Source organism: Chrysochloris asiatica, unplaced genomic scaffold (genome assembly GCF_000296735.1).
Source record: "Chrysochloris asiatica unplaced genomic scaffold, ChrAsi1.0 scaffold00163, whole genome shotgun sequence".
Classification (NCBI taxonomy): Eukaryota; Metazoa; Chordata; class Mammalia; order Afrosoricida; family Chrysochloridae; genus Chrysochloris; species Chrysochloris asiatica.
The window spans coordinates 1679327-1702634 of record NW_006408681.1 but is presented as its reverse complement, the minus strand read 5'-3'; the positions used below and the strand labels follow the sequence as shown (position 1 = coordinate 1702634).

General features: G+C 40.3%; 1 protein-coding gene across 1 annotated transcript in view; it reads left to right on the top strand.

Moving 5' to 3' along the window:
• The window catches only part of FAT3 (FAT atypical cadherin 3), a 740800-nt gene that overhangs the window by 542450 nt on the left and 175042 nt on the right, over positions 1–23308 (top strand). Inside the window, exons 4-5 of the mRNA XM_006871207.1 lie at positions 11488–11802; positions 14274–14484. Coding sequence (XP_006871269.1) covers positions 11488–11802; positions 14274–14484 — 526 coding nt within the window. The remainder of the gene's footprint in view (positions 1–11487; positions 11803–14273; positions 14485–23308) is intronic.

Genomic DNA, 23308 nt, shown 5'->3' with positions numbered 1-23308 from the left:
CCATACAGGGTCGCTATGGGTTGGAATTGACGCGACAGCACTTGACAACAACAACAACAGACATGATATGGTATCGTTCAGACTTCCTATGATCCTATGAGACTCAAAAGCACTTAGGGATAGAAGAGAGATTGAAATTACATTGGTAGGATGATTTTAGGGGAAGAAGTTCATCGATATAGGAATCAGGTTCCTCACCTATAAAACAGAATAATGTGTCATCTCCCATTTACATCCCTTAACATTTGAGATCTCTACTTTCCTGAGTTTAATAGAGAGTAAGGAAAGGTAGTTTCCCCTTACTCAGAGGGAACGTTCTCGGACATACTAGAAAGTGGGTCCCTTCATGCATATGCCTACCTGGGTGGTAACCAGGAAAGGAGACACTTGAGCAAGTTTATTAAGTTTTGTTGTTGTTGCTGTTAGCCGCTGTTGAGTTGGCCCCAACTTAAGATGCTTTCGTGCACAATGGAATGAAATACTGTTCAGTCCTGTGCCATCCCCACAAGGTTATGTTGGGACCATTGTAATTCATGAGGTTTTCATTGGCTGATTTTCAGAAATAGATTGCTAGGCCTGTCTTCCTAGTCTTAGTCTGGAAGCTCTGCTGAAACCTGTTCACTATGTGTGACCTCCCAGAATTTGGAACAGTAGTGACACAATTTCTAGCATTTTAGCATGAAAGCCAACACAGTACCAAAAAATGCCAGACAGGTGGTATCTAGTAACATTTATTGTCATTGCTAATTGTTATTAGTCAGCTCCAACTCACAGTCCTGAACCATTCATATGATCCTGTTTGTTGGTCTTGTTGAGGTATTGAAAAATAATAGATAACAGAGAAACCAAGACCTCCCACTCCCTCTTTCTTCCAATCTTCTTTGTCTAGGAGAATAATTTTCATAATGAGAAGGGTAGAACAAATTTGCATGAGGGGCCTGAAGATGTAGAACTATAACAAAATAGTAGGAGAGGGCCTAGGTGCATTAAATAAGTTTGAGTCTCAAGCCAAGGGCTGCTGAAAGAAGTTGCAGCTGTGACCCAAGACCTGGTGGCAGTTTTTAAGAACTTGAGAACAGGGAAGTTGCCAAAAAACCTTAGACAGTCCAAGATGGTCCCAATTATCAGAGGGAAAAAGGTTTGATTCTAGAAGCACAACTAAGAGCTTGATATTGATCCAACACCACACTTGGGAGGGAATTTTAAACAGATGGTTAACAGATGCTTCTGAGTAGACTGTGCAGTGTAGGGAAAAGAGCATGGTTGTGACGCCAGACAGACTTGAGTGCAAAACCACGTTCTGTCACTTACCAGCTGAATGGCCTTGCAAAAGTTACTTCGTGTCTAAGCCTCATTGTCTATAGCTCCAGCTGTAGAATACAAATGGCAATACCCATAAGGTCCCTGTGAAGAAGAGTGACAATGTTATGTAAATTATCAAGCAGAAGACTGAGCAAAACAGGCAGTCACTAAGAGCTGTCAGAGGCAGCACATTATACTGTTTTAAACCAGAAGTCAGCAATCTTTGTTCTTTAAAGGAAAAGCAGTAAATATTTTCAGCTTGTGGCCCACATATTTTCAACCTCAACTACTCAACTCTGCCTTTGTAAGCTTGAAAAGAGTTATAGAAAATGTGGAAATGAATGGCTGTAGTTGTGTCTCAATAAAACTTTATTTAAAAAACTAAGGGCCATAGTTTGTTGATCCTTGATTTGTAAACCAATTGTTTTTGTTACCTGCTATGCAGCGGCAATCCTGCACGCTAGACTCATGGCAACCTGATGCATAGCAGAACAAAATGCTGCAAGGCTGTGGATTCATAGACTTTTCATAGGCTGATTTCTGGAAGATCACCAGACTTTTCTTCCTATTATATCTTAGTCTAGAAGCTCTTTTGAAGCCTGTTTAGTATCATTGTTTTTGTTTAGTGCCGGCATGTTGGTTCCAAACCATAGCAACCCTGTATAGGTTTTCCAAGGAGTGACTGGTGAGCTCGAACCCCCAACCTTGCAGTTCAAACCAACCTTGTAGTCCAGTGTATTACCCACAGTGCCACACCAGGAATCTACTACATAATGTACCACTGAGAAATGGGTAGTGACGGCCCTTTAGGTACACTGGTCGGGAATCAAATTTAGGTGTCCTGAATAAAAGGTGAGACTTCTTCCACTGAACCAACATTGCTCCCAGAGCCAAGCTACCCAGTTTAAAACAAAGTTCTGCCACTTATAAGCAGTGTGACCTCGAACAAGTTCTAAGTTCAGTTTCCGTATCTGTTAACTGAATACAAGAATCGTATCTCTCTCACGAGATTTATGTAACTATGAAAGGAGACAATGCATGTACCAGGCCAGTAAGTGTTTCATACATAGCTTGTGATGTGTGCTGCCTATTATCATTATGACTAACAACTTGGAACAGGGAGCCAAGGTTTCCATAAGATGAAATTTAATAGGGACAAATGTAAAATCTTGCACGTAAGGCCCCCAATTGGAAACCACATAGCTATAATTTATTGCTTTTCACTGGGAACAAAAGACCTAAATGATTTAGTTCATTCATATCACAGTGCTGTGTGACATGGCTGCCACCCAAAATAAGCATAGTCATGTACCGAATAAATAGATGGAAGATTGTTTCTAGGACGACAGGATTTGCTTTGCACAGTTCTGACTAAGTTTGATACACTGTTGTTGTGTCCAGGCCATTAAGTTTTAAGAAGGAAACTGGTAGTAAGAAATATCTTGGAACAGGTGAGCAATATAATTTATCAGAATTTCACCTAAGAGATGATTTGTATTAGTTAGAACTTTCAATTGTGGGTGGGGATCCTCAAATATGTTAAAAGAGCTTACCTGAGTGTGATCATTTCAAAGCCTAACTCTCAAATGTATTCGACCTTCCTCTCATCTAGAAGTGGATTTATGGCCTCTCTCTTTGAATCTGGACTCTGGGGTTATTGGCCAATAGACTATAGAGAGCAAGTGAGGCTGTGCTTGTTTCTCAACCAAGCCTTAAGTAAGTGGTAGCTTCCACTTCTAATCCTTTAGGACACTTGTTCTTGGAACACAGCCATGATGCTGTGAGGAAGCGTAAAAAGAACATAAGTTGGTGAGTGTTATAGTTAACAGCTCCAGCAGAGGTCCCAGCCAATGGCCACCACCACCTAACAGACATGTCAGATGGTTAGAGGTCCAACTACATCTACAAATTCATGCAATTGATGAGAAACCCCAAGTAACAAAAACTTCATTCAAACCCTAGAACTGTAAAGGATGATAAAAAGATGATGGTTATTTTTAACCACCATTTTGGAGTCCGGTGTGGTGCTATAGGATAAGCACTGGACTGTAAGGTCAGTTTGAACTGCAAGGTTGGTGGTTCAAACTCACCAGCTCCTCCTCGGAAACCCTATGCAGGGTCGCTATGGGCCACCAACTCGACAGCAATTAACAGCAAACAACAAATTTGAAATTAAGGAGCCCTGATGGTACGGTGATGAAGTGCTCGGTTGTGAACCAGAAGGTTGGTGATTTGAACTCACCATCTGGTCTGCAAAAGAAACATGTGGCAGTCAGCTTGGAAACACCAGAGGGTAGTTCTACCGTGTCCTAAAGGTTGCCAGGATTCACAATCAACCTGATGACTACGGTTTCATTTGGCATTGCTCTGTTATAGATAATTGAAGCAAGGTGGAAGAATTTTTTTTTTTTTTTTCCTAAGAAAATCTGAAGGAATTTCCAGGGGAAACTCCAAGCAGGCAGACATAGGTTCAATATTTGAAATACCTTTGTGAAAATTAAGCCTGTAATGTAACAAACGGGGGCTTGAGTATTCTTACTGAAACTGTGTCAACTGAGGATAGATGATCACAGGTCCACAGTCTTACAGAGGACTGGGGGCATGTGAGAGGGGTGTATTTGGTGGTTTTATGTTTGCTTGCTTATCTCCAATTGTGTGTCAGAAAAAGTTTTGTACCTAGAAGGAACTGACTAAATGTATCATTCACTTATTCAATAGATATTTAGTGAATACTTACTACATCCTATGCATTATTGTAGGTACTAGGGATAGGTCTGTGAACAAAAGAAATGAAAGTGCATGCCCTTATTGAGTTCATATTCTAACTGTTGTTGTTAAGTGCTATTTAGTCCATTCTGACTCTAGTTGCAAATCTTGGTGGGAACAGAATGCCTCATCTTTCTCCCACTGAGCAGCTTGGTGGCCTCAAACCACCATCCTTGTGATTTGTAGTCCATTACTTATCCGACAGAGCCAACATAATTCATATACTGTTGTTGTTGTTGTTGTTAAGACCCTTCAAGTTGATTCTGACCCATAGTGACCCTGTACAAGCTTTCCAAGAACTGGCTCTTGAGTTTGAACCAGCAGCCTTGCAGTTCAAACCAACCTTCATGGTCCAGTGCTTATCCTATACCACCACACCAGGACTCCATATTCTTAGTAGAGACAGACATCAAGGAAGCACATAAGTGAACGGTAACATGTCAGATAATGATAAAGTACCAAGGTCAAAAATAAAGCAAGTGAAGAGGATATGCAACCACTGAGGAAAGAGGATATACAGTTTCATATATGATGGCCTAAAAATATAGGATGAATTGAGGAGAATATCAAAATAATGCTCTCCTGCTTAGAAATATTGTCTAGATTCCAGGACACTCTTGGAAACATGGAAATGAACAGACACAAGATATCAGTGCTTCAGCAGCTTACATTCCTATATTCCACTAAAGGGGTAGAGACAAAATAAATAAATGATTAGATAATTTCAACCAGTAAGAAGTACACCCTTCTACTTTGTTGTTGTTAAGTGCCTTCAAGTTGATTCCGAGCCTTCCACTAGCTGCCTTAAACTCAGAATTGTCAATGTCTAACCATTTTTGTTGCCATAAATCTGTTGCATCTTCCAGGAATAGACTTAAAATGTGTTCTTTTCATTAAAATTATGAAATGTCATCATATTCTATGTGACCCATGTTGATAGGCTCTGTCCCTTCTTGGCATTCCCAAACCACAGGACACCATATGAAAATGAAATGGGCTGTATTTGTACTGTCCTTTCAGTGGTCCTGAAATATTTGTGGTTTCTTTTGTTAGGTTCTAGCCATTCATTCAAGCCTTTGATTAATTGCCAGACCATTGGTTATTGATTGATGATGAAATCAGAAAATCTAAGTTAGGATGGCTTGGTATTCTTTTTTCAGGTTGTGTAGAAAGAGAGAATGCGATAGTCACTTCTGAATAATGGCTAATTCATTGCATCATTAATGAAAAATGATGTGATGGGGTAATGGGGATTTTTCTGTTTTGCTTTGTTCTCTAGTCCTGCTACTCCTTCTATATGAACTAATTCCCATTGTTAATGTGTGGGGGTTGAAGCCTAGCATCATGAAGTATAAAGTCTGAGGATCTGATGGAATATCTCACGCATAAAACATGGGAGGGCAGATGAGTGGGTCTAGAGAAATAGTAATAGAAACTAAGACATTGAGGTTAGCTACGGAGTTCATTTATTGACAGAACAAGTTTCAGCAAAGATAAGAAAAATTCAAGGTTCCTAGTGCTCTGGTAGCATAGCGGTTACAAATTGGGCTGTGAACCTTAAGGCCAGCAGTTCGAAACTACCAGCCGCTCCGCGGGAGAAAGATGAGGCGTTCTGCTCCCGTAAAGATTTACACCCTCGGAAACCTTGTACAGGGTGGCTATGAGTCGGAACTGACTCAACGGCACTTAACAACAACAACAACAGTGCGACACTACCTAGTGCACCGCTATAAGATAAGCATTAGACCACAAGGTCGTTTGAACTGCAACAACAACCTTGAATAAGGAGTATGGTGGTTCCATATGATAAGCACTGGACTGAAAACCACCAGGACAGCTGTATGAGCCCACCAGCCGCCCCCTGGGAGAAAGATGAGACTTTTTGTTTCCACAAAGATTTAAAGCCTCAGGAATCCTGTGCAGAGTCTCTATGAGTTGACACCTATTTGATGGCACTTAACAACAACAAGCGTAGTGGTTACGAATTGGGCTGCAAACCGTAAGGTCAGCGGTTCGAAACTACCAGGAGAAAGATGAGGCTTTCTACTCCGTAAAGATTTACATCCTCGGAAACCCTGTACAGGGTCGTTATGGGTCGGAACCGACTCGATGGCACTTAACAACAACAACAACAACAACAACCCTTGAATAACTCACAGCCTGCGGAAGGAGCCAAATGCATGACCAGATCATTTCAGTTGAATGTGAATAAATATCGACAATGCTCATCAGAGTTTGGCTGTGGCTTAAAATAATTATAAGTAATAGTAGAATTGGTAATGTTCTTAATGATACAAAGTGAATATGAACCCCAGAGTTGTTAGCGGCCATTGACTTGACCTTGATCTCTTACTCATGACAGTCCCATACACAGTTGTTGTAATTCATAGGTGTATCATTGGCTGCTTTACAGAAATAGATTGCCATGACTTTCTTCCTAGTCTATCTTAGTCTTTAAGTGCCACTGAAATCTGTTCATCACCACTGTGCCATTCAAGCCCCCACTGACAGTGATGACTAACTGCACTTGAGCTGCACTGTCCAAGAATCAAACCCAGATCTCACACATGGCAGGCACAAATTCTACCACTGCCCCACCACTGCTTCCATGAGCTCAGAGTACATGATTAGAACTGTGTCTCCCTCACAGTCATAGAATCGGGGCTAGAAGGGACCTGGGAGATTCTATGTTCTCAGTCTCTCTATTGTCTCTATGTCTGATCATTCTTCTCATTTGTTATCATAGGGAAGGAAGATTTTGGAGTAAATTTGTCTAGATCATAAGGATAAATAAGATACAGTCCCAGACTTCAAAAAGCTCACAGTCAGAGAGGATCATGGTGATGAGCCCAACAAGCAAACATACCCTTACATTGCAGGGTGCTGGAAGTATACACACAGTAGAACAAGAGCATCATGCAGAAAGCAGAGAGTAGCTTTGTAGAAGAAGGAGTGTTTATACTGAAGCTTCTATGATTCTAAGGCATATTTCTAGGACAAAGCATTCCATGAAGACATAATAAGGCTGTGTGCAAAGGAATGAAGGTATAAGAGCATGGCTTTCCAGGACCTCCCAGACTCATAGTATAACTGAAGCAAGAAGGGCACCAAAGAGATGACTAGTGCATTGTGATAATCCAGGGATCCATTAAGGATGGATCAAGTCCTCAAGGAACCCATGAAGAGTGTTAGGTCCAAGGCATGAGATAATTTTCAAGCAAGAAATAACACTTCAGCAACAAAGAGGAAGCCTAGAGGCAGAGAGACCAGAGATTACTGAAGTAATCCTGCTGTTGTTGTTAAGTGCAGTCGAGTCGATTCTGACCCATAGGGACCCTGTATAGGGTCTCCGAGGAGAAGCTGTTGAGCTTGAACTGCCGATCTTGCAATTTGGGCTTGCCCTAAGACAGTGTGACAGAGGAACCTGTCCTGTAGGCGTGCATGAGAGCTTAAATGCTGGTCCTCATGACTGGCTACATGTAGATCTTTAGGCAGAGGGGGAACTGCTTAGTTCATGCCCAGGATTCGATGTATACCTCTGTGTGATTCGTTGGTGGTTTTATTCATCCATCTGATGAATGTATAGATAGAGGAACTTTGAAAGTAATGATTTCATTTTGTGACTTTTGAGGTATTGGAATGTATGTGAGAAGTCCAGAAAATAGACTCCTAGTAAAGCTAGACATGTTGGTTTGGAGATTGGAAGTAGCCTTAGGCAGAGATTATTTGGGAATTATCATCATACAAGTGGTTGTTAATATGATGGGTAAAGAGATAAAGGAGCACTGGGCAAGAAGGCAATTTTATGCTCTGTTGTAATGTGTCCTGAATGATCCAAGAACACACGATGAGACTGCCCTGATTAAGTAGGTTGTCCAAGGAGGCTCTAAATTAGAATCTGTATTCATTAAATAAGTGTTTATGGAACACTGTTTGTGGGAGCTGACATAAGTTTATGAGAAGTGAACAATATATGCAAAATCTTGTCTTTATCCTTATGCCGTTCATAAATTATAAGTGAGGAATCATGGATTTAATTAAATTTCTACAATAGTAAGTGCTATCCAAGAAGCATATAGGGTGATGTATTGTCATTTTTGTTATTGTTGTTGGTGTTGTGAAGTGCCGTCGAGTCAATTCTGACCCATAACAACCCTGTATAGGATTTCCAAGGGGCAACTGGTGAGCTTGAACCACCAACCTTGCAGTTCAAATGATTTTGCAGTCTAACGCATTAGGCCAAAAACACCACACTAGGACTCCTGTTTTTGTTATTGTTGTTGCTGTTGTTATGTGCCATGGAGTCGGTTCCGACTCATAGCGACCCCGTACAGGGTTTCTGAGGCTGTAAATCTTTACGGGAGCAGAAAGCCTCATCTTTCTCCCACGGAACAGCTGGTAGTTTCAAACTGCTGACCTTGAGGGTTACAGCCCGATTCGTAACCACTATACTACAAGAGCTCCCTTGTATTTCTTATTAGATGCTGTCAAATAATTTTCAACTCACAGCAACCCAATGTGACAGAATAGAACTCCCCAGTAGGGTCTTCTTGACACAATCTTTAGAGGTATTGATCACCAGGCCTTTCATACATGGAGACTTTGGGTAAGTTTGAACTACCAACTTTCAGTTGGCTTAACCATTTTCCCCCAGGGTTCCTTATAGGGTGATTTCATAATCCTGGGGAAGAGAATTGTGAAAGGTGACACTTATTTTCTGGGGCCAAAGAAGACATCCCTGAAGAAGTTATACTTCAAGTGGACCTTAAGGATAAGCAGAATGAGCAGAGAGAAGGGATGAGGAGAGTACTCCAGGGAGACTGGACATCACTTTCAACAACTCCAAGATGGAAAAAAATTATGGTGTGTTAAAAATGAGTCCCTGTTATAGTACAAATGATGAGTGTGCTCAGCTGCTAACCAAAAGGTTGGAGGTTCAAGTCCACCCAGAGGCACCTCAATCTTGACAGTCGCCTTCTGAAAAAACATCCATTGAAAACCCTGTAGAGGTCTTGTATCCTAACACACATAGGGTCTACAGCTTCACAGCAGCTGGTGATAGTGGTGTTGAGGGACCAGAATACCGCCTCCATGGCTTGTAGGAGCAAGGGAGCTCAGGGTTTGAAATGAGTAAGCTACCTTTGAGCCTCTTCCTGAGACTTTGTAGCTCCCCCTTCCCTGCCTGCACACGGAACACAATTCTACACCCACAGGATGGTCAAGGGAGGGTGTATTGCATCCTTGTGGCATGGTGCAGTACCCAGAACTCCATCTTGGAGCCCAGTGTAGGCCACTCATTCATGAGCAATGAAGAAGTGATTTTGTGCTTTTTGAAAACTTAATAGTTGCCTAGATCTGACAACGTATTGCATTGGGCAAATCTGCTGCACAGGAACTTTTTAAAGTGTTGAAGAACAGAGATGTCAGCTTGAGGACTAGGGTGCGCCTGACCCAGGCCATTGTGTTTTCAATAGCCTCATATGGATGCGAAAGCTGGACAGTGAATAAGGAAGATCGTCGAAGAATTGATGCCTTTGAGTTGTGGTGTTGGAGGAGAATACTGAAAGTGCCATGGACTGCCAAAAGAACCAATAGATCTGTTTTGGAAGAAGTGCAGCCAGAGTGCTCCTTGGAGTTCAGGATGGCTAAGCTTCGTCTCTCCTACTTTGGACATATTGTCTGGAGGAAACAATCGTTGGAGAAGGATATCATGCTGGGTAGGGTGGAGAGTCAGAGAAAAAGAGGAAGACCCCCAACGAGATGGATCAGCCAGGTGGCATCATTGATGGCATCAAGTGTGGCAGCGGTAGTGAGGTTGGCCCAGGATCGGACATTGTTTCGTTCTGCTGTGCATAGGCTCGCTATGAGTCGGTTCCGACCCAATGGCATCTGACAACAGATCTGAGAAAGGGGTTGTTGAAGCAGAAAAGAGAGACAGAGATGTTGAACAGTCAAAAGATCAATATGTTTTGGTCAATATCGCTTCCCTGGGAGTATAACATTGTAGTTTGGTGGCAGCATCAGAACGTGCCTCTCCAATTTAACCCAACCTCTTCAGAAATCCAGCCTTCGTGCATATTGGTCCTTGGTGTGTTTCTTTTGTGAAACACAACAAACCAATTGAGAAAATAACCTTGAAAAAAAACTTGATTGATTTTTCAAAGAAAGCAAGCACTCCTATGAAAATTTATCTTAAGTCTATTAAAGCCATCTTCCTAGGCAACTTGGAAGAGGAACCAAACTAGATTGCAGTTCCATTTTCTGCAAAAAGCTTTTATTTGCTTCCCCACAGTTTTGCCTTTTTATTTCCACCAAGTTGCTTCATTAGGTGAAAAACTATATGGTCAGTTAAAATGTTGATTTTACCTATTGATACCAAGTGCATCTTTCTGTTCCTTCCAACTTCCAAATATGTGTTTTGGAGTTGCTTTGTCCAAGGTAGTGATTTCAAGAATACATTTCTTTCAGGTGCTGTAGTTAAACCAAAAATTAAGAATTGCCAAAAGTTTGATATCTGGCTCTAGCACATATGATGTGCCTTTTGAGCCTGTGTTGTCTTATCTGTGGAATGAGGCTGTTCTAGAAAATAAATGAGATAATGCATAGCAGAGTGCTTTATAAATTGTCACATCATCTCCATGTTAGATACTTTTACCCCCATGATTATCATCACTCTAATCAACAAGAAAATCATTCACACTAAAATATGAAGACGCTTTATATCTGCCAGACAAGTTCTTTGTACACATGCTCTTCTTTTCTCTCCCCTCTCTCCATATTCATGGACATGTCTAAGAATAGCATTTCAGAGACATATGAAGGAGCATCCAACCCTCAACCCCCTCCCAGTTTCCTGGAGGGGAAAAACACAATGTTGTGTGATTGTTAACATATTTTAACTGTCAAACGTACTTACAACCAGCTATCTAAATTGTGAAACATACATTACAGCTTTCTTTTAGTTCAGTGAAAATGTAAAACATCACAAATCTTGCATGAAGATGGAACAGAAAGACAAGCAAATGAGTATTAGAAGAGTTTCCATGGTGTCCAAGGATTAGGGGAAACACCCATGGGTTGACATGCAATAATGTTGGTGTTGTGTTTTGTGTTCATTTAATCTGTGTAAGCAGGTGTGTTTCATAAAATCAGTACTATTTTTCTCCTTCTGCACTCCATCCACAATCAGTCCTACTTCCTTCCTAGTCTTTCAGCTATGATTTACATGATTGGGTTTGAGAGTGTCCCTCCTTGTGCAACAGGAAAAGTTATGCATTTGATATGAGCGACAAGAATAAGAAATGTTGCAATGCCCTGATAGTGCACAGAATGGACCATTTTGTGAGGTGGGGAGGGGAAAAGTGGCATAAAGCATTTTTCTCTTTCCGATTGCATAATGCTTTCTCTTTCCAAACTCAGGTAACTGTGACAGATGGCGGCTCCTCCCCCAAACAGTCAACAATTTGGGTGGTGGTTCAGGTGCTGGATGAAAATGACAACAAGCCCCAGTTCCCAGAAAAAGTCTACCAGATCAAGCTGCCAGAACGTGACCGGAAAAAGAGGGGAGAACCCATTTATAGGGCTTTTGCCTTTGACAGAGATGAAGGCCCCAACGCAGAAATCTCCTACAGCATCGTGGATGGGAACGATGATGGAAAGTTCTTTATTGACCCTAAAACTGGCATGGTTTCTTCCAGAAAGCAATTTACAGCAGGGAGTTATGACATCTTAACGGTAAGATATTCTGAACCACAGAAACAGTAATGGGAGGAGGGATTACTTTCTTATCCATGAACATTCTTTAAGCAAGTCAATCTTTAGAATAGAAAAGTACAACTTAAACAAATTCCTGGGAGACAAGAGCAGGTGAAAATTCTGGACTATGTTGATCATGTAATGAGAGAGTTTCCTTTGGTTGTGCCCTACCAGCAAACCTTCTCCATTACTAGTCCACAGTAACTGCACAATACATGAAACCACAACTCCTGTGGCCCCAAACCATGTTCAGAGTGAGCAGATGTGTATACTGAAAGTAGAGGAATAGCAGTGTGTCATGGGCAACTCATCGCTCAACATATTTCTCCACATGTTCTCAATTAAAATAACTTTTGTGACTGTTGACAGTGCAGTAGAACATGAATTTGCTTTATAAATGGGGAAACACAAATTGCAAGCCATGCTTAGTCTCCAAGAGAGGAAAAAATTTCCAGTGGAAAAGTGCCAATATTTTCCATTGTTAGAAAACCAAAAATGAAAACAAATATGACCATTAGCTCAAGTAGAGACTAAATTCCCAGGTCCCAGCATGCTTCCCCGACCCCTTACCATTGTCGACCTATGTCAGTAAGGTGAGTGGCTCTCCTCACACATGATGAACACTTTCCAGAGTCCCAGTAACTATTAAGCATTGGTGCCATCTGTTGTCCTTCCCTTTGTCCTCAGATTTCTCTGTTGTATACAATCGATTCTTTAATAATTTAAGGAGTGGTATGATTTTCTTGATGTATGTTTCCACTTTCATGGCCTAGATTTGGATTACTTCCCCTGCCCAGTAACATATCCAGAATACTAAACAGAGAAATGAAATGAAGATAATAAAAAACCTGCTATGCTTCTATAACTGCAAGCTCTGTTAGGTTACAAATTATTACAGCTATGAGAGATTTGCAGTCTGGCAACTTTCAGAGTTAGATGGACCATGATGCCCCACCTAGTTTGCCTTTACCATGCGAATATATCTATTCTCCAAATACTGAGTTTCTCTGCTAATGGCTCACAACTGCCCTCTTTTCCAGAAAAAAAATTAAAAAAAAATGTCCTTGGCTAAACATGAGGTACATAGACCAAAAGTCTTTACTTCACACACACACACACACACACACACACACACACACACACCCAGCAACCTCTAGCCAATGGTTAATTTACACAGGAATACAAAACCAACCTTATTGCCTGTAGGTGAAACCAACTCCATGGTTTAGTTAATACCTCAGAGCTTTCTGTGGCATTAGGTTGAAGTTAGACATGAGCAGAGACCACATTCTTACTTCGTTCCTCCCCTTTCCATATCCTGCTGTCTTCACACAGCACACTCCCCTAGAAAATCATGTGTACCCAAATCTCTGTCTCCTAGGTAACCTGACCTAAGACATAGATCTTCAAGGATATTCCATGTTATTGGAATTTGGGGAGGGAGAAGAAGTGATCATCCATGAATACATAGCATTATAGCGCTATGAACTGTTGCTGTATATAAAGGCTATAGCTGCTAATCATGCTCCTATAAATATTATTTTTGAAACAATATTTGGAAACTCATTTAAAAAATTAAATTTAATTTTCTGCCAGTGTTTTCTTCTTATTGGTTTGACCATCCCGTTTGAGTCCAGTATACTACAGCAGTTCACCCTGCTCAGCTGGGCTAGGCAACATGCTTCCTTATTCTTGTATGAGATGACTCAAGACCACAGAGAAGAGTCATTAGCTCCATTCTCCCACCTCCAATCCTTCTGCCTCTAGGTGCTCATGTTTCCACCAAGGGAGTTCTCTTGTGCTCATTAAGAGTTGGCATAACTGAAGAGTCTCTAAAGTCATTAGAGCAAGGTTTCTGCCTGTCCACCATCTACCCCATCACCTTTGTGGGACTCTCTGTCAGTCGAGTACTCTTTCAGAATTAACCATATGAAAGAGCTGAAAAATTGGAGCACACATACATATATACATAGAGACGCATGCAGCCATATACAAGGTTTCATTTCTACCCACAGCATTCCATATACTGCTTTAAATAGGGATTCACAATGCACTTTATTCCCTTTCTCACCACAACCACCAGAAGCAACATTCAGATTCATGGTATAAAGAATCAAATTAGCCATCCTGACTCATACAACTACATTCATGCTCATAAAACACTAAGTATGGTAAGTATAATGTTTATTTTCCCAGTCTTCCACATCTATACGGTTGACAGTGTGGGCCACATCGTCTTATTGGACACTTACGTGGCGAAATTGCTTCGGCCCCATTTCTGGACCACATTCTCCCCAGATCTCCACTCTCTTTCCCACCCCCTTTCTGCCACTGTGATAAGGATGGATCTTCCTCCCACTATCATATGCAGTGACAAAGCCAAGCTTCAACAAGGATCCGAGCTCTCAGACATAAAGATGTTCTTCTGTGTTCTCTCCATGTGTGAGTAGATAAAAGCGGTGGACAATGGGCGCCCACAGAAATCCTCCACGGCCCGCCTCCACATTGAATGGATTAAGAAACCACCCCCTTCACCTATACCGCTGACCTTCGATGAACCGTTTTATAACTTCACAGTCATGGAAAGCGATAGAGTAACAGAGATTGTAGGGGTGGTATCTGTGCAGCCAGCTAACACCCCTCTGTGGTTTGACATAGTTGGTAAGTTTGAGTCCTCCAGAGCAGTATTGACCAATGTCATAATTGGCTGTTTGAAACAACTAGCAAGAAAACTAACGATTAGTGCTGAGACTAAAAGATGTATAGTGCTGCAATGCAAAAGAGCCAGTAAAATGAATAATCAACTTGTGCTTTCGTTCTGACTCTGTAGCTAAGCTGAACAGAAAGTGCTCTCTGGCTGGATTTTCCATAGTACGTTATTTACTGCAATCTTAATGTCTTTCTGTGTGTCATTTAAATTCTATTGTCACACTTGGCTAATCTCATTTCTAAATGTATTGATGGTACTAGACTTGCTGTCTTTCATTTCTCTCTTTTTCTTCACCTTTTTTCTGCATTCTGTTCTTTTTTTTTTCTGCTCCCGACTGCCCTGCTTCAAGGTGGCAAGCATGCTCGAGAGATGTTCTATATTCTACAGACAGCTTGTGGGCAGAACTGTTCAACAGAAGGTACCCTTAGTGCAAACACATTTGCTAAAATACAGCTATCCAATCTGCCTTTTACGGTTTTGTTTTTTGTTTTTTTTAAAAGCAAATTAAATTACATCTTTCATAACTGCCTGTGACAGGCTGAACTACAGCTCACAGATCTCATACTTGTCTCTAACAGCTATTGCATTACTCGTATCCAATGGCTCTTTTGTTTGAGGTTTGATGGGGCTGGAATTTGGGGAGTCTGTTTTGATTTTTTTTTTTTCTTTGCTTTTCAGGTTTGGGGCTTTTTGTTGTTTTGTTTTTATCTTTTGTAGGTTGAAAATATATTAAAATATATGTCAGCCCCCCTATTTTGCAGCAGCAGTGCCATTCATATAAACCAAAAAGCTTCACTAGGAGAGTCCCCTGGCTGCTGTCCACAAAGGAAAGGCAGGAAATGGAAGCTAGATAGATGGCCAATGAGCTTCCCATGTGAACTGATAGAGAAAGCAGATGTAAGCCTACAAACTAGGATTTGGGAGTCAACCTGCAAATTCCTTGAAAGCAAGCAAGCAAGCATGCCCGGCTGGAAAGGGAGTGTGTGAGAGAGTGCTACTGCCCTTGACAAACCATCAGGGAGAGGCGGTAGAGAGGAAATGAGTGCCACCTAGGGCTGGGGAACAAAATGGGCTGTTGCTAAGAGGAGAGTTGAGGAGCATGTACACCAGCCCGGATGTGACACGGAACTGAGACGGAGCTGACTTCCCACGGTTCTCCATGGGAGGCTGGGAATCCAGGAGAGAGCCAGTCTGGAGGAATCATTTCCTTCCACATATCACTGCCTGGCTGGAATAGGCAGGAACCTGCCTCCCCTCCCAAGAACCGCAGAGTCTGGGGAAAACATTTAGAGCCTTCTACATCTGCATCTTGGAGACAGAAAAAGAATGCCTCCTGGCTCTCACTGTAATCTCAATAGCAGGGTTTCAAACCGGTTCATTCCGCTTTGACCCCCTGCTGATAACTTGCATTTCCACTCTAGATTTACTGGATCTCTAGAAGGTACTTAACAACAACAATAGTTTAACAAGATCCCCAGGTGATTCCTATGTATATATAAAAATCACCTGGGAAATTTATTGAAATGTTGATCCTAACTCAGTATTGTTGTTGTTGTTAAGTGGCCTTGAATGGGTTTCCATAGTGACCCTGTATAAGGTTTCCAAGGAGTGACTTGTGAGCTTCAACTTCTGGCCTTGTGGTTCAAATCAACTGTGCAGTCCAGTGCATTAACCCACTGCACCATACTGGGCTAAAAAGACAAATTCTTAGCAGTGGGTTGAACCAGTTTGGAGTCCTGCTTGATAGAGTGTCCTCTGAACTCCCAAAATGAAAGGGCTTGTTGGCTACATATTTCATTTTCAAGAATGACTGTGCAGCATCTTTATATTGTTTAATTACCATTGGCCATACCACTTCTGTACGGAACCAGCTTCACTTTAAGCTTTCATCTCCGCTTAACATATTTGAAATTGATAATCTTCTGGTGTGTGAGAGATGTCTCCACTTCTTTATCTTCTTAGTGAGTTTCAGTTCATTAAGATATTATCTGCTGCAGCTTCGTCTTCCTTGATGGACCTAAGGATGCTCACATCTTATAATCTAGTTGTCTGTACAGCCACCTTCGGCGATTTCTTTACTAACCACTTCCCATCAGAGAAGATGCATCAGTTTTGACATGTGTCCCTGGCCTCCAGGGACATATGTAATATTGATTTCTTTTAAATGTCCCAAATAAGAATGCAGTGGCAACCCAATAAGTAACAGGGACACTGCTATGCTGTCTGTGAGAGGTCGTCCTCACTCATCAGCCACTGGTTTATTTCCTCCCCTGACACTCCAGCTTGTAAGCACCTCTACTGCCTGACAGTGTTGCTTCTCTCCCTTGTACCATGCCTGCAAACCTCCTGACCTGTTGCACGTCTCATTTACCACTTTACCCCACAGCATCCTCACTGTTGGTCCACTTTTAAAACCACTACAAGCTCCTATTTCTCTGATACTCAGTCATCTAGCCTCCAGAACCTGATTATCCAGATTGATTTTGTAACTCTTTAACATTCCTGCATGTATCTGCGTGGTTGTGTATAAGCAAGCGTACCTACCAGTGCTGCATGGACTCTCACTTGGATATCTTTCATGACAGGATTATTATTGCTATGTATATTTTCATTTGCGTTTCTCCTGTCTTCATCCTTACATGCTAAGGTCAAGACCGTTGTGTCCTCATTCCTTCCTACTGACAATGCTTCTGTTGTTCTCCACCCAAGGTGAGTGGAATAAACGATGCTGACTGATTGAGGTACCACAGGCAGCTCATTTGTTAAGCCTACTGATGCCTCCTGAAACCGATCCAGACTTAGGGAGGCCTTCCACAGTATTCTCAGCCACAGCAACTTAGACATAATGGGGACATCACTTGTCCAAAAGAAATGGGGACCCTCCTTGGAAGGAGTCATTTCAGGCTGCTCCCAGTATAGATCCAGACACCATTATCAAGAGTGTGACATCTGCTTTAACATTACTCCATCTTTGGTTTTCTAAATGCTACACTTCCTGTAGAATACCTTCCATTTCAAAGCACTAAGTAGTTTTCTGAATGGATGCTTCCACTATAGATATTTCACTGTAGATCTGGTAAAGTCTTACTGAATTTCCCTTACAAGTTCAACTTACTGGGCCAGACGCCCAAGGAAAATACCATTTTCTTTCCATCCTCACATCCAGCCAAAAGCATCATGAGACTCCAACTCTTTCTTTCACTGCAGAAATAAATCTTTCCCCCAGATGCTGGATGCTTTCAATATAGATATGGTGCCTCTTCTACCCAATCTCCCTATTGAAAATCCTTTCTAATCTATCAGAGTTGGGTTTGTTTTTTTTTTCCATTCCACTGACAACATCCTTCCCCTTTTCTAAATACCTATTGTTTATCAGATTCAGATGTTTTAGTCTCAGTTTCAAGATTTCTTACTTATTTGTACTTGGCCATTGAAACTCTCATCTTTCCTCTCTTCTTCCTTAATGAAGCATCCTCCTTGGCCAAGTTAACAAAGAGGAAGGAGATGAAATCAATAGCTTAAGTTTAGCCGTGGATTGTTATATTCTAAACAGAGACATTGAGCATATCATTTCAGCGTGGAACTGAAAGAGGTCTCAGACTTAATTTTTAAGTTTTGCCTTAGTAAATGCTCTTATGAATCTTTCGAGCAGAGTCAAACATTGATTTCATTTTAGGCCTAGTATAGTCAGATGCCTATCAAATACAGAGACCACAGAATCCTGGCCTCACACTTAACAACTTACAAATGCTAATTAGTTCTTAATTAAGTAAGCAGAAATAGGGTCTCAGCATGTTTTTTCTCCTGAAAGTACTGTCTTCCCATTTCCATAATTCCAAACCTACCAGTCTTACTTTAACTGCATTTCTTTTCCTCCCCTTATAAGATGAATTCACAAAAACTGTAAGGTAACCATGGTTTTGTTCCCCAGCCTGGGCCCCTGCACCAAAGTCTGCCAGCCAATTTTTTGTACCTCCAAAGAGATCACTGCTTATGATGTTATGTAGTTATACTCTCCTCAGTTTCCAGAAACAGAAGTCCTACTTGTAACCCAGCGAAGAAAGCTGTAATTAAAAGGAAACATAATAAAGTTCAGCTGTTCTGTGTTTTAACAGCCCAACGCACAGCATGTTCCTTCTCTGTGTTAAATGGGAAAGAAAATGAAGGGAACAAAAATAACCCAGAATCCTTTGTGGCTTCGTCACATATCTTCACACTTCTCCGGAGACCATGATTTCAACTCAGCAGCTCCTTGATTTACATACTTTCTAATGTGCAAGCAATCTGGTTCACAGTTCAATCCTAGTGTCTTTATTCTGGTGGCAAATATTTGTATTGAAAGGCTACCTTTACTGTGCACTTCAAATAATTCCTTTAATTCACAGTTTGACAGGGGACACTGTCACCCATTTTTTATCTTTTCACCTGCCTTAGACTAGAAATATAATTTTACTTGTAGATAGTAAGCACTTAAACCGCCTTTATTTGTTTGCTTCACAGAATGACAGAGAAGAAAAGCTGTTCTTTGAAAATATTTCTGTGGTGTTGAGAGCCAGCTCAAAATCCAACTCTACCAGAATACTTCTATGTGTTTGAAATACATAAAAGCCACCTTAACCCTGAGGTTGTCATAGATTCCTGCAGACCCTTGGGCTCTTGGCTATTCTGCCTCATAAGCTCATGTCTGTTCTTCTTGAACTTTCTCCCAACAGCTTCTTCCCTTAATTAGGGTTGGGTGAACATTATTGTTCTTGTGAGTTGCCTTCAAGTCAGCTCCAACTCATGAGAATCTTACATCGAACAGAATAGAATGTTGCCTGTTCCTGTGCCGTCTTCATAACCGCTGGTCTGTCTGAGTTCATTATTGTGGCCGTTGTATCAGTCCATCTTATTACGGCTTTCCCGTACTTTCACTGATCCTCTGCTTTTCCAACCAGGATGTTCTTTTCTAGCGAATGGTCTTTTGTAATGATATATCCAGAGTAAGCAAATCAAAGTCTCGCTCTTCTTGCTTCTAAGGAGCTTTCTTCTAAGCTTGGTTTGTTTGTTCTTCTGGCATCCCAGAAGGACAGTATATTCAGTATCCTTCACCAGAAACACAGTTGGAATACAGTTGACCTTTTTATCAATGCAACTGGTAGCAATGTTCTCTAACTAGAGCTTAGGCATCTCGGAGTCATCTCGAGCCAAGTGGTCATGTTTCCTTGTCACAAAACTCCTGTACCTCCTGAAAGCATTCACATCTGTCCATGTCCCACTTCTAATACAGCTATTCCTCCAACTGAATAATGACTCAAAATTATTCAGTTGACATTAAACACTTTGTTTCTCATATTCTATAGTCTGTCCTAACTTTGGTTCTAAACACGCTTCTCTTATCTCCATAACAACAATATAATTCATAGGAACACATCTAGAGAGTATTTAGGAATATAATAAAGTCTAAACAATAATTCATGTGATCACTGTTTTAAAAAAGTAATTTTAGACCAAATTTAGAAGAGGTTTTTTATTCTACCTCAACCTCCTGATCTCCACCCAGTCTCTCCTACCCTCAATGTAAACATCCTTTCCAGCCCCGTGCTGTGCTTGCTTCATTACAAGGCAGAAGATTATTCATGATCAAACCATAACTGGTGTTAACATTTTTCTCAAGTTCAGCATACATGCTGAACTTGAATGAACAGCTTGTGTATGACTCCCTTAATTCATTGAGATGCAGAAGCTCAGAGTTTTGGAAGCTTCTCACATAACACTTCCCCCTTGGTGATTACTAGATTTTGGTTGATATTTTTTAAATTAGGCATGAAGTGGAATAGAATCATATGCTAGAGGGAGGGACCTGGAAACTTTCCTAAAGGAGAAGTGAAGTAATCTTCACCACTGCATCTCTTTGTGAGAGATGGTGTTACTTTGCACCCTTATTTACAGAAATGACACCAGCACATTAGCTCTTGGCTAAAACTAATTTCTTTAAAGTCCCTTTCTTTTTTTAAAGTTTTTCAGGACATCCCTACTTACTTTATTTAACTTTAGAATCATAAAAACGCAATATGCCTCTTCTGCTCTTTGTGTACTTTTATACTCGTCTTGAGTGAGAGTGGTCAGAGAAATATCCCAGATGTGAATTATCTGTTATGTGGGCTGTTCACAACCTCGCTTTAATCATCTCTGCCACATGCCCCTGCAGCAACGCTCAGGCTGTGACTCTTGATCTCCCACTTTGTTGAGACTCTGACCAGCTCCCCAGTGTCCTTCCTTCTCCCCACCTTTTGTTTAGCCTAACGCTGCTGCGCCAAACATACTCTGGCTTTGCATGTTCTGTTACTGGCTCTGAGGAAGCACATCTTGTTTAAACAGAATGCTGCTGGTGCAAATGGACTCTTTGTATTTTTTATTCTTACCCCCAATGAATTGTGCATGGTCTCCTGTGGAAATGAAATCATCTTTTAGGCTAAAATAGAGCCTGAGAAATGAGACCGGGGGAAAGAGATGGAATCGTGTTTGAAATGGGATGCTTAAATGGTAGGCAATGGCATTGCATGAGGATTGATGGTAAACTGGTGGTCTAGAGTCTGTAACCCTTGTCAGAAATTCATTGCAACACTCACTGAAAATTCTAGGGACCGTGTTATCGTGAAATCTTGGTTTAACAAGGAAATGAGTATCACAGACTGCCAGCCAGACTAGTAGATAGATGGAGAGAGACTTTGCAGGTGCTCTTAAGTGCTCTTTGGTCTGCTTTTCTATTTGTCTATCTCCTCCACCACTTTAAAACTTTCTAGTCTAGCATATTTGAAACAGTAAAGTAAATGAAGAAGATACTTACACATACAGAAAGAAAAAGAACTTCAAAAAAAGCAAAAGTGACAATCATAAAAGTAAACAAAAGTGATATTTGCTACTTAAAAATGTCTGAAAATTTTACATGTATGCCATATGTAAAGTACATAAATTGTATGTCACTGAACACATAAAATAACATATATTTCTGTAGAAGGAGAACATGCAGGATTGCCCAGTGTAAACTTAAACTGGATATCTTTATCATATATTCTCTGAATTTCATTTCCATTAACGTTTAATCTGGAGCAAACTAAAGTTTTATAATTTGCATAATTTCTGCTTGGCATTAAACCTACAGATGTTCGACTTCTAAAAAACTTTGGTGGATAACCTCTTTCCCTGCCCCATGTGCCCCTAAAAATCACAGTCCTCAAAAAGACAGTAAACATCTTAGTTAAGAAATATCATAAATATAATTTAAAACATGATTTAAAATTTAAGTTAATACCCACCAGAAGCAGCATGAGAATTTGCAAAATCATATTTTTTTCTGAACAAGTCTTATGCAGTAAAAGTACATGCTTTCTTTGAAAGTTCCATGGCAAAGTTTTTTGTTTTCCAAAATGTACCACTTAGTCATAAATGACTTTTCTTTGCTAATTAGGGTAGTTATTTGAGATGCTAGAACCAGCCTTATGTTTTTTTCATGTGGTTCTCAACATGAAACATTCCCTTTGAAATAGAAATGGTCACCCACTGGTGTTTCCTTTCTCGGCTGACATCTCCAATCCCTTCTACTTATCTTAGCCTCCAAAAGATCTTTTCCGCGTTAATACTTCGCACTACTCAGTAAATCAATTAAAGACACTAATTGGAAGCTGAGTTTCTTTTTAGATGAAATTTTTGAAAAAGCATATAATTTGTAAGCAATTCTCGGGTATCCCCATATCTCCATAACTTTAATTAAATGTCAATGACAATTATGTTCTCTCTAGCAATTAAATAATCTTAAGTGTATATGACAGCTGCAAGAAAAAAGTATTTGAAATATATGTTGCCAGTTTCCTTTTTTTGAAAGCCTACCATATTATTTATTTTCTGTCAGTATACAGCATATTCTAGTAATTCAGGCAAAAGTCTTCTTTCACTGAACTCATATCCCCATTATAACAGTAATATCAGACAAATGTATTGTTGATTGATCATCAAAATGAAATACAAGGGGTACTGAATATAGGAAAAGCCAAAGTTTATTCCTTAAAATATGAAATTTAATGAACACACTGCCCCACATGTGGTTAGGTGAAATTACTATCCAAGAACAAAATTAACTGATACCATGACATTTTAGATTAAAACCAATAGAACTTGTGCGCATATGTTTATATTCAGTTAAAATTGCTCCAGTATTTATGTCATTATAATCTATCCATTTAAAAAAGAAATAGCAGGAAAACACCTTCTACTCTGGAAGGGTCATATACTGCACTTTGGTTCACAGAGATGGAGAGAATCAGCAGTGATTTCAACAATCTTAAACTTGCCTTTCAAAGACTATGGGTCATAACTGGCCCAGAGGGGAAAAATAAAGTTTCCTAAAATGTTATAGAAATAGTTTCATAAGTTGACATTATATAAGCTGATGTTTTCTCTACTTCTTTCCAGATTTCACTTTGTAAATCTCCCATAAACTTTCTACAGTGTTTTAGGAGAAAAATTATCCACAATATTTTTTTGCAGAAAATCAAATCTCAAAGATAGAATTTTTAATATGAAATTTCAGTTTTTGCTTTTCCATTCTTTCTAAAATATTTATTATTTTATTTCTGACACAATAGAGGGAAATATGAACTCTTCAAAACCAAATGTTTACCATCAATCCTAGAACATAATGTTTAAGAGTGTCTAATCATTTTTGTTAATACAGATTGGACTGTTTATTTACTTACAATGTAATATACTTTAGAAAAACAAAGAGGTTTTCAAATT